At 40.3% G+C, this 12047-nt stretch overlaps 1 protein-coding gene across 7 annotated transcripts in view; it reads left to right on the top strand.

Moving 5' to 3' along the window:
• The window catches only part of ANK3 (ankyrin 3), a 191747-nt gene that overhangs the window by 145211 nt on the left and 34489 nt on the right, over positions 1-12047 (top strand). For 4 of the 7 annotated variants that reach the window (XM_077784523.1, XM_077784522.1, XM_077784524.1 and 1 more), the window contains 8 exons: positions 200-411; positions 1963-2170; positions 2708-2804; positions 4712-4940; positions 5524-5649; positions 6411-6533; positions 7036-7062; positions 8774-8855. In XM_077784523.1, coding sequence (XP_077640649.1) covers positions 200-411; positions 1963-2170; positions 2708-2804; positions 4712-4940; positions 5524-5649; positions 6411-6533; positions 7036-7062; positions 8774-8855 — 1104 coding nt within the window. The remainder of the gene's footprint in view (positions 1-199; positions 412-1962; positions 2171-2707; positions 2805-4711; positions 4941-5523; positions 5650-6410; positions 6534-7035; positions 7063-8773; positions 8856-12047) is intronic. The other 3 variants (XM_077784526.1, XM_077784527.1, XM_077784528.1) reach the window with 1 other exon arrangement.

The following is a 12047-nucleotide window of genomic DNA, read 5'->3' on the forward strand; positions in this document are numbered from 1 at the left end:
TACAGAAGTTCACAGAAAAAACAAAACTTGATAATTGATAGCACTGAATGGTTAGGGTTTTTTTACTGCTATAGTAAATAAATAATAATAAACCTCCCAACCTCCTCAGGCATTCTAAGGCTTATTCAGAGCTCCAGATGTGTGTGGGATGAGCCTGGGCAGGGGATGCCTGAACGTTTTACCTTTCCTGTGCCCCCAGAGCTGGACAGCGTGGAGGAGCTGGAGAAGAAGCGGATCTGCAGGATCGTCACCAAGGATTTCCCCCAGTACTTCGCCGTGGTTTCCCGCATCAAGCAGGAGAGCAACCAGATCGGGCCCGAGGGCGGGGTGCTGAGCAGCACCACGGTGCCACGCGTGCAGGCCTCCTTCCCCGAGGGGGCTCTGACCAAGAGGATCCGTGTCGGCCTCCAGGTAAAGAGCTTCTCTAAGTGCACCTGTCCTGATGCACGACACTGGGAGCTACGGAGCTTCCAGGAGCTCACACTGCTCCTTAGCGGTGGGTTGTGACAAGGGGGCTTCTCCACGCCTGAGCTCTGAGCTGGCACGAGTCTGCCTGGGCACGCTCAGCGTCCCTCAGGCACAGGAGGTGCACAGTCCTCCTCCCAGCTCCCCTTGGATCACCTCCATGATTATTGTTTAACATCCCAGGAATGGAGAGAGGAAAGCAAAGAGCTGGAACCATCACGGCTCCAGCAGCTCTACAGCCTCTGTGCAGTCCCCATCTCCTGTGGCAAAGCGGCAGCTTGTGAACGGGGTCACTGGGCTGCCCTCTGCCACGGGAATGTGTTTGGTAGGGATTACATGCAGCTGTTTGCCAGCTGTTACTGGGTCAAAAACCTCCCATGTACATCTGCTGTGTCTTTGGACATTCACCACTGGCATTTCTAGGGGTGAAATCTGGCAAGAGCATATAGTTTAAATTCTACTTTAACTGCACAGAAAGTAGCAAAATATTCCATAGGAATAGGAGATATCTTTGAGTTCAGTTGGTTATCACTCAATATTCCCTTAATAGTATGACAAATCTGATGGGTTCATGAAAAAGAGATGCTGGTTTGAGTTGCAGTTCTTGAAATTCACGCTGAAACATTTCTATTAAAGATATTTCACATCTCAAGATGATTAATCTTGAGAAAATGGAATTTCTGCTGCTCTGGTTATACAGTTGCCTTCCCAGAGCTCTCCAGTGTGAGGGAAGTACAACAGCACTGTATGCAGTGTTGTGACTGCTGAGACTGCAGTGTAACTGCATGTTCTCTGCTCATCAGTGCACTCTGCAATTTGAATAATAGCAAGTCATGGGTCAACCTGATTGAAACAGACTTGAAACTTTAAAAAAATTAAAATAAAAAGGCAAATGGATGCAAACTCCCATTACCATGTCTGTCACTTTTGACTGTAGAAAATGTGAAATTTACCTATAAATCTTTTGTAACTTCATGCATTCTTTATGATTTTGACCCAAACAAGTATTTCTTTCTAATAATCAGAGGAAGCACTGAGTACAGAGGTCAGTTGGAGTGCAGTGTTCCTGAAGAGCATAAATCTGTGTTTTGCAGAGATGCAAGAATGGTCTATCACCTTCAGGAGACAGTGTCTAGTCCTCACTTCTCAAGTGCAAAATAGGCCTGTTTTTGCATTTATAAATTTTATGTAATGTCATTAATCACTGTAAATATTGAACAAAACCAAACATGCTCTGAAAAACTCTCAGCAAATACTGCAGGGAACCTTCTGAGATTTATAGTTTAGCTCTACCATTTAGCAATTAGGAAATCAGAAGTAAGCTGTTGAATAAGAAACATGAATTTCACTAATAATCACCCTTGAGAAGGCTTCCTGCAGGGGGAAAAAAAGATCTACAAAAAATGTAAAGAAAATAGGATTTCCATTTAGAAAATAATTCTGCATATCTATAAACAATTTTCAGCTCTAGTTTAAGTATATTCCTCATGCTGACAGGCTCAACCAGTTCCAGAAGAGATTGTCAAAAAAATCCTTGGAAACAAAGCAACATTCAGTCCCATTGTCACTGTGGAGCCAAGAAGAAGAAAATTCCATAAGCCAATAACCATGACAATTCCTGTGCCACCTCCATCAGGAGAAGGAGTAACCAATGGGTACAAAGGAGACACGACTCCCAGCCTTCGACTCCTATGTAGCATTACAGGTTAGAGAAAATCCTGCTTTTTGCCCAGGTTTCTGTGGAAGCAGCTCTGTGCTCACTCTCACTACTCCTGCATTCCAGTAAGGGAACCTTGGTGTGCTGGCCACTGGGGCTCAGATTAGCTCTCCTGAGCAAAGCCAGCTGAGGTTATTTCCCACTGGTTCCCTGAGCTTTGTATCTGCTCCCATTGTAAAAGGACTCTCCCAACATGTGTTAAATTTCAGTCTCGAAGAATTTCAGTCTTGCTTATTAAACATACTTGTCAGTAAAAGTAGCTTGCAGAAGTAATTCTGTCCTAGAATTTCCTGATGTTGAGGGGGGGTTGCTGTTGGCTTGTAGGTATGTTCTTTCCTTACATCTTTGTTTATTGTTGTGTGACACCATGCAGCATTGTTGGTGCTCCATGATAACATGGAGATCAGCTGTTGGAGAACATTAACGTCTAGTTCACTTTCTGTGTGTGGAGATAGAGATGTTCTTTTTGCAGTCTGTGTGTGCTTAGTGTTTGAAAGGAGATGTCCCTGGTGTGTGTTTGCACAGGAGGCACTTCGCCTGCGCAGTGGGAGGACATCACTGGCACCACTCCGCTGACGTTTTCGAACGACTGTGTCTCCTTCACCACCAATGTTTCTGCCAGGTATGGGAGCATGCCAGAGCTCACCCCTAGGTCAGGGGTGGCTCCGTGTGGTGGAAAAGTCTCTCCTCCCACCCGAGCTTCCAAAGAAAGGCTCAGCAGTCTCTTGTTGTTCAGTCCCAAGGCAGTTTATTGCAAGTTTTCTAAAAGATTTTCTTCTCGGGCTGCTGTGGTTTGCTCACAGCTCAGGCAGAGGCACACACACACCCTGACATCCTCTCTGACCCCGACTGCTTCTTCTCTCCCCACCCAGGCCTGCTGCTCTCTTTTATATGGTACATTATGTGTTACATGTTTATTGTTTTTCCCCAATGCCCATTACCTATATTAAATGGAGCTTTTCTACTCTACACCAATCTGTGAGTGCCAACATCACCAAGAACATGGAGGTAAGGAAAAAGGAAGAGGGAGGACAGGGCAGGCCCAAATCCCTCCATCTTAAAACCTCTGACCCCCATGTACAAAAAAAAAACCCTGTACAGGACTTAAAACCCCCCTGTACAGCACTCAAAAATTCTTCCCTTTATTTTGTGACTACTTCTATTATACTATCTAAACTTTTGTCACTTCTTGTTCTTTCTGCAAGGTTGGTAATAATTCCATGGCTCAAACCCAAAATCACAACTGTTTCCAGCTGCCTGCCAGGGTCTCAAATGCTTCTGACCTGGACCCAGAACATCCAAAAATGTCTGAGGGACATTTTGAGTTCTGACAGGAGCAGACCCTGCCAGCTGCACCTCAGGAGTGCCTTCCCTTGACCAACGCCGTGCCTGGTTGGGGGGCTGTGTTTTGGCTTTCTGGCAGCCTCTCATGAGGCTGATGAAGTGGTGATGGCCCAGATGCTGCTTTGTCACTGCCTATGAGCGTCCCACACAGCCAGGGCTGCACACAGAGCTCTGGCCTGGCTGTGACAGAGGCTCCTGGCAGGCACACAGACTCTTCCTCTGAAGCCCTGCTACACAGGGCTTTGGTTTTTCTGTAAATGGCAACAGAAAGGGAAAGCTTAAAATGTTCATCCCATTAAAAAGAAAAAGGGGGGATTCATAAAAATATGTTTGTTTAAAAAATTTAGAGATGTTTAATTTCTGGCTGTGGGCTTTTTAGTTGAAAATTTTATTGAATTGCTCTCACAAAAATATTTTTTGCAAAAAATGATGAGTTGGAATTAATCTTGGTAGACTTCATGGACTTACATGCTGACTGGAGGCATTTAACAGGATCTGTACAAATCGCATATAGTGAAGAAAATTCATGGTATAGAAGGTAGAGAGTTTATTAATCAGTAAATGATATTGCAACTATAAAAACCTTTATGAAAAGAGAGAGAATTGCTCAAAAAGCAAATATGTCAGGGCTGAAATATTGTGGGAAAGACTGGTATAAAGTATAAATAATTTACAATTTGTATCACATATCACATGTGTCTTCAAACTCTTAATCATAAGATGAGAAAATAACAAAATAACACCTGTCTCTGGAGACTTCACCATGGGCATATTTGGTCCAGCCTGAATGGGAGAGATTATTTGCTGCATGTGTTATTAAGGTGTTTGTTTTAGCAAATCAAATGTATAGTGAAGCATCAGCACCCTACAATATGCATTGTGTTGTAACAAGAAATTAAATCTCCCTACTTTGGCTTCAAATGAGCCTTCAGATGGATAGTTTTATGAGATACCAGTGTGAAAATAGTTAGGTAAGTATGTCAGCATTTCATTGCCAGGTATTCCCATTTTTGCATAGTTAAACCTATACTTGGAGTAGAAGGAAAGTTACAGCTCTGGCAATTCTGCAAGGACAGTACACATGCAAAATGACCAAGGATACAGGACACAGTTTCTCTTTAAGCCTTAAACAATTGTTGGAGCATAATGAGAAGTTGATTTAATGCTTTACTTTTTCCCGCTCAGATTTTGGCTCGCAGACTGCCACCAAGTACTAGAGACTGTTGGGCTGGCAACACAGCTTTATAGAGAATTAATATGTGTTCCTTATATGGCAAAGTTTGTGATATTTGCCAAAATGAATGACCCTGTGGAATCCAATTTGCGCTGCTTCTGCATGACTGACGACAAAGTGGACAAAACTTTGGAGCAACAAGAGAACTTTGAGGAAGTTGCAAGAAGCAAAGACATTGAGGTACATTCCTTGCAGCTGGCTCCCTCCTTGTTGGTGGGCAGTGTGTTTGCCAAGTAGCTGCAGCTCCTGCAAAAGCCACAACAAGCCCTGTTAAATAAAGGTTCACAGCAAGGCTGTGGCATGAAACGTCTCAAAGGAAGAACAAAACAGGGCAAGACTGGAGGAGCATGAGGACTTTTGGGTGCCCCAGCACAGTCTGCAATGGGGTTTGCCCTTGCTGCTGTCAAGTAGCCCTGTCTGAGCTTTGCAGACAGAGGGAATTCCTTCTTACTGGCCCTGCAGGCACACAGGCATGAGTAGAACTGGCTTGTGGTGAAATCACAGTCACTAACTTATTATTTCTTGAAGAAAATTACACACTCTTTCTTTAGAAAAGCCAATCAGGTTGTTTGTGGTTTTCCAAACTGCCTGCCCTCATAATACCTTGCCATAATGCACAGTGATATTCTAATTTGTTGTTCTATGTTACCAAGTGGGGACTTGTGTTAAACTCAGGAACGACGTTGGGGGAAATAATGATGTTTATATGCATGAATCTAATATTAAAAGAGGTTTTATTGACTTTTATTTCTTGCTTTGATAGGTTCTTGAAGGAAAACCTATTTATGTTGATTGCTATGGAAATCTGGCCCCTTTGACTAAAGGAGGACAGCAGCTTGTTTTTAATTTTTATGCTTTCAAAGAAAATAGACTGCCATTTTCTATCAAGGTAAAAGAAAGACTAAATAAATTATCCTGTTGCTTTCCTCCTTTCCCACAGTCCTTCTTCCCTTTTTCAGCCCTATAGGACTAACTTGCCCCTGGGATGAAGGTGTAGTTCTTTAATTTGTGAGTAACATGGGGAGGGTGCTTTGCTTGAAGCCCACAGCAGAACAGCTGGCAGATCTGGGAACAGAATACACAGATATTCTGGGAACAGAATATACAGGTTGTGAATTCACAACCTTTTACTAAAACCATATCTCAAATTGGAGCCCAAACATATTTACCAGTAGTCACAATTTCTGATCAAGGAAAGGAGATGCATTCAATACTGCAGAGCAGCCCTTGGAAGGTGTGTGCAGACTGTTCATCTCTAAATGGCCAGGAATGGTGCTCACTTTCCTCAGCCTTGTCACAGCTGCCCTGCTGGAGAGCTTGTTAAGCATTTTGGTAAACACAAGAGCAAAACATGGCAGAATAAAATGAAGGGAGAAGAGAGTGCCTGTCAGTAATATGCCAGTATGAAACTCTCACTCAGCACCTTGTCTTGCATGGATTTGCCATCAGGGAGCTTCAGGCTGACCTGACTCTTTCACAGTAACACATTTTCTCTTTCGGCACCTCAGGCTGAGCTCTAGCTTGGTATTATTAGTCTTTACACACTAGAAAGCTCCTTGTAGAAAGAAATTCTGAGAACCATTCCAGGAACCTCCTCTAGGACTCTGAATTACTATATATTACTCTGCTGAAGCAAAATTTCTTTTTTAGGTAAGAGACACCAGCCAGGAACCCTGTGGTCGATTATCATTTTTGAAAGAACCAAAGACTACAAAAGGACTGCCACAAACAGCTGTTTGCAACTTGAATATCACTCTGCCAGCACACAAAAAGGTATTTGTTTGGAAAAGTAAACATTTTTCTTAGGGTTGGGTTGGATTTGTTTTTGTTCCTTCAGTTTTTGTCTCTTTTTTTTTTTTATTTTTTTTTTTATTTCCTGCTAGTCATAAAGAAACCTTGTGAAGTGTCAGTAAAGAGAATGCTTTGGAATATGATAAAGGCTTTTAAAATGTATGTTTTATTGGTTTCTTGTATGTAGAACGCTTTTAAAGTCTCTTGTTACTGTGGTGTCAAGTTCCTATAATTTTTACGATTCTGTTTACAGCTCATGCTTCAGCCTGCAAGTCATAGATTTATGCTTTCAGTAATGTCACGTGTTTATTTGCATTGGATGTAAGATTTTTTTTCTTTTGTGTTGACATTTTGGATTTGCTTTGCCTTATAAATCAGCTTGCATTTTGTGCTCCCAATTTGGTCCTTTTCATATCCTGATATTCTTTTCCCTGCTGTCCATTATAATATTCCTTGTCTCTGCAATGCATCTTGGGACCAAAAGGAAACAGAGTCAGATCAAGATGATGAGGTAATATAAACACTGTCTTCTGTTTTTATTTCCTTCAGATTTAGTGAAGAAAACTAGTATGTTATAGAGCAAAACAAACAACTATTTTTAATGGTGGCATTGAAATGATACCTACAGAAAAATAACCATATCCTCAGCTCCTGATAGGCTGTTGTAAAACAGTAAAGCTGCACAAATATGGGAAACCCCATGATTATAAGTTATGAAATTAAACCAAGCACTGAATAAAAGCAGTCTAAAATTTAGTCTAATTTTCTTCTGAAAAAGGATATATTTATGACTATCAGACCAAGTCAAATTTTGGCAAAATCAAGAAGAGTTTAGTGGATAATATTTTACCTCTAGGAGTAACATTGACACTGCTATGGTAACTTGTATTTCTGAGAAGGAAAAAGGTACTGCTGAGGACACAGTAGTGGCCTTTAATATCTTACCTCTGTAAATAAACTGGATTCTTTCAACAAAAAGTAAACCAGCCAAGAACAATTTCTAAATATTGTGTTCAAATCTATTTTCAAATAAACCTCAGATATTTGCAGCTTAAAAACCCACTGTTTCATGGAAACTTCAACATAAGATTGTCATAAAACTGAGTGGGTTTTACTTGTTAGAGGTAGTTAGAGGTGAGATCATCTTGTAAAAGAAACTACATAGGTGTTTCCAATTCACCTAGCAGCAATTTTGTTTTCTCTTCCTGGTGGCAAATAAATTGCAGTTGTCACCTGCTTGTTAGAGTAGCTAAAAACCCAAACATTCCTGACATGTTAAAAAATAATAATAGAAAAAACATCACTTTACCTCCACAGAATTTGTTTCCAATGAGCTATTATATAGCTATAATAACAGTTCTCTTTCTAAACAAACTGTATTTTAGCCACATATTCAAGTGAGTTGATCTCTGAAGGACTATTCATATTAAAGACACCACACCAGCAGCTATCGCATTGAACATAGCAACTTATGAGGCAATTCATTAGTTAACAACAGTAGTCTGCTTTCTAATCCACATCTTTGCATTTTGTGCATATTAAAAAATCCCCTCCCATGCCTTTTTTTGTCCTTAATGTATTCACTTTAAAGCCAGTTGTACATTGTGGTGTGTGTGCTTTCGGGACAAACTAATCTGGGGGGGAATACTCAACCGGTCACTCACTCTTATGAATGTTTTGTCTGTACCTGTAGTCTTTTGTGTTGACCTCCTGTTTCTAGCCAAAGGTGGTTTATTTTACAGAGAATGAACAATATCACACCATTTCTAGTAGTGTGAAGCAGTTTATTAAGTGGTAATGCAATAAGACAGTGTGGAGACACTTTAAGGCAGTATAATGAGCTGCTTCTGCTGTCTCAGCTCTTCTACCTCACAAGCAGAGGAATGAACCTGAGGGCTCACTTTAGGGTGGCAGTCCCTCCCTGCACGCTCCAGAAGGGTGGTCACTCACAGCAGGTCTCTGTGCAGCCACGCTCCCTGCTCGGCAGTGCCTGGCACTCATCACACGGCACCCAGGAACAGAGGCTGGCTCTGCCCCCTCCCTGCCTGCTCACCCAAATTCGGCTTCAGCATGCCATCCTGAAGCTGAATGGAAGCATCCATTCTCCCTTGTGGGGTTGTGTGCCACCAAAAGCCGCCCAGCCTGCTGAGGTTTGAGGACTGGTCTGTTCAGACAGGGGCACTGATTCCCAAGGCCCTAAATCCTGCTGTGTTTTATTGCAGACGGAGAAAGCTGACCGGCGCCAGAACTTCGTCTCCCTTGCTTTACGTAAGCGCTACAGCTATCTGACTGAGCCTGGAATGAGTGAGTTGCTCTTACCAAAGTACTAAACTGTGTAGATGTGATTGTTCATAAGAAGAGACATTTTTTCTATAAACGTATTTGGTGTCATTCTGGGAAAAAAAAAATATAAAAGAAAAACAAAAAAGCTGTCTAAAATTAAATTCTTGGATGGTCTGTGAACTCTTGTGTTGTGAGAGCTTGAAGAATCCTGACTGGCAAATTATATATGTTAGTTAAGTAAAAATATAATAGTTTTTAAAAATGTGATGTAGTTCCAGAGTAGGAGGATTGCAAATTGCTTTCAAAAAGAGTCTCCTCCTCTTCCTTTTGAAACATTACAGAAAGATGCTGTAGAACGGAATGTTACACAAAAATTCAGAAAGACACTCAGATAAGCTCTTAAGTATCTAGATGTTTAGCCAAAATAGAGTCTTTCATATTTTATATTTTCCCTCTTCTTTCTCCTCCCCTTCCCTTTTTCCTCTGTTCACTGCAGATGCTTTTTATTCCCTGGCACCACACATTGCTTCTTCCTAAACATGTGCTGTTCCCCTTGACCAGACCTGTGTCATTCCTTTCCTCCCCAGTTAAATACAATAATGTATTTGGCTTAGCTTTTCTTCCTCACTTCTCCTCTCTGAGGTCAGCTGCTATTGTTCTCCATTTCCAGGCTTTATCTTGCCTTTTTTTCCCCCCGCTTTTGACTTCTCAGTTGCTACCCTGCAACAGACCCTTTGATATAATTCCATAAAATCCATAGACAAACTTCATCGGGTCTTGGGAGTTCCCACTGGATGGCTGCTGCTTAATTATCCTATAAGATCTGTGGCTTCTTTGGATCAGATGTGCTCCAGAATGTGTTGCACTTCTCAGGCCGGGAAGAAGACCCCAAGCATATAACATCTGAAGAAGCTATCAGATCTGCTGAGACATCTTGATGGACTGTTAAGGTATTGTCACAGGCTTGATGGGAACTGAGAGAGAGGGAAAATGAAATTGCTGGAAAGAAGGTTGATGACTGGTGTATATTGCTCACAATTAATTTCCCCCCCTCGCTGGAGGTGGGGGGGAAAAGTCAAAAGTCTTATTTATTCACCAAAGGTCCATTAAGTCTCATTCACAAGAAATTGGCAGACTGATTTTTTAACTCTTCAACTGCAAAAAGGAGCACAGAAGCAGCATCTTTAATATTTCTGAATCTGTGATTTGACAGGCAAAAAAGAAGTTAGGAGGGCAGCCTGTGGGTTTGCTTGCCTCATCAGTCAGTTGTGACAGACCTTCTCATGATGGTGAAGTGGAGTTCCAGTAAAGACACATCCTAACACTAACTGCTGAACAGGTTATTTGTTCTTTTCAGAATAATTTTGGGGTTTGTTTCTTGAACTCAAGACTCTATGAAGTTCTGGTGAACGTTAGCAGCTACTGCTAACTAGCAGCTATTATTATTTATTCATAATAAATAATAGTATTTATAATAGCTTCATAATAGTTGATTTAATAAAGTACATTTTGCGGTGTTTTTGGGGAAGGAAAGAAAGAAGTTTATTTCCACTTAAAAATATTGTAGTAAGGAAAAGTGGGCATTTCTTGATTTAGTCTGTGCCAGTCAGGCCTAGTACTCAAGCTCTCTTCAACATAAATGTTCTTATGAAGTATCACTAGCCATCCACACTGATTTCTGGGCTTTGATTGGCTTCTATAGGACCAGCACATTTCGCCTTGCAGGATATGGACCTGTGGTGCACTGAATATTCACTATTTTATAGGAGTGTGTATGCTGTAGCAGTTCAGTGTTAGCCTTGTTGAGCTTCTTTCACTGTGAGTTACCTGTCTGTCTATAAGACAGATGTAGTAGGTTTGACAAATTATTAGTGTAACTTCAGAGAAAGGTATGTTGAATAATTTGTTTGGATATTTTAGCTCCATTTCTAATTCCAACTTTAAAGAAAAAAAAATTCTCAAAGTTGCTTTCAGTGTCAACTCTCTGAATGTTATTGCTGTATCAGAGGATATGTTTGTGTAATGGGATTCCCAGAACTACTTTCTGACATGAACGCCTCCTGTGATGCAAAATGTGATTGATGATGATTCTGTTCAAAATGTCTGTGAATAAGCTGGGAGTTCTGGGGGATTATAACATTTAACAGGTTTGTCCTTGCTAGGAATTTATTTCATAATCTATTTTTCTCTGACTGCTTTTCTAATGTTACCTTTTGAGAACTGTAAAGTTGAACAGGTCTGTCTTTGAGCTGATACAAGAAATCTCCTCAAAAGGTACCAAGACACTACATCTTGTAGAAAAAGTGTACTCTTCTTTTAATGACCTCTTGTGAAATTATTTTGTAAGGTTTACATATTTGTGCTTAAGACACCATACGAAATGTATTAATCTGTGTGCTCGTTTCTGACATGACATTTGTGCATGAATAAAAACTGATTCAGTTGCTTTGCCTGCTCACGACTATCATACATCATACTTGCCATATTTCATTTACAACATATGCTTCTTAAAATCATTTCATGAAAAGTTTTACTTTAATTTTTACCAGACAAAAGGAATATTGCATGAGAAACAAATGCATATGTTCCTTTCTTTCCTTTTTCTTTTTTTTTTTTTTTTTTTTTTTTAGTACTGACTCAGAAAAGCTCTTGCTCTTATTGGCTTTGTGAGTGTGAAGCATATCCGAATTGTGCATGGAAGATTTAGATTTGAATTTATTCCAATTGCTTCACAGTTTGCACATCAATTGCCTGTCACTTAAAGGAATTTTGGTTTCTGCATGAAATAGTTCTGAAGTGGTTTTAAAAAATATTTTAGCTATATAATGTCATTTTACGCAAGTTTATATTTTTGTATAGGATCAAATCTGAACAGAACAACAATAGAAATTACTAAACAGATAATTCTAATAGTTGCACAAAGCAGAGACATACCTAAACAGGCAAAATAAAGCTGATACAAGTATTTCAGAAGTAGTACATCAGAAAGTCAATAGGAAGTAAGAGAAGAAATTTTAATGTGGCTTTTTTTTTTACCTTATGGATTCCTTTTGTGCATTTTTTGTTATCCATTGTTTGCAGATTTGGTTGTTATGTGCTTTCTGTCTTTCATTTCATGTTGCTTTTTGGTTTAGACCAGTTATCAGTATATGGCTCGTTCCTAATTTTTTTCTTTCCTTTTTTAAATCTTCTTTTGCCTCTTTCATCCCAACT

This window comes from Lonchura striata, chromosome 7 (assembly GCF_046129695.1).
Source record: "Lonchura striata isolate bLonStr1 chromosome 7, bLonStr1.mat, whole genome shotgun sequence".
In the NCBI taxonomy this organism is placed as follows: domain Eukaryota; kingdom Metazoa; phylum Chordata; class Aves; order Passeriformes; family Estrildidae; genus Lonchura; species Lonchura striata.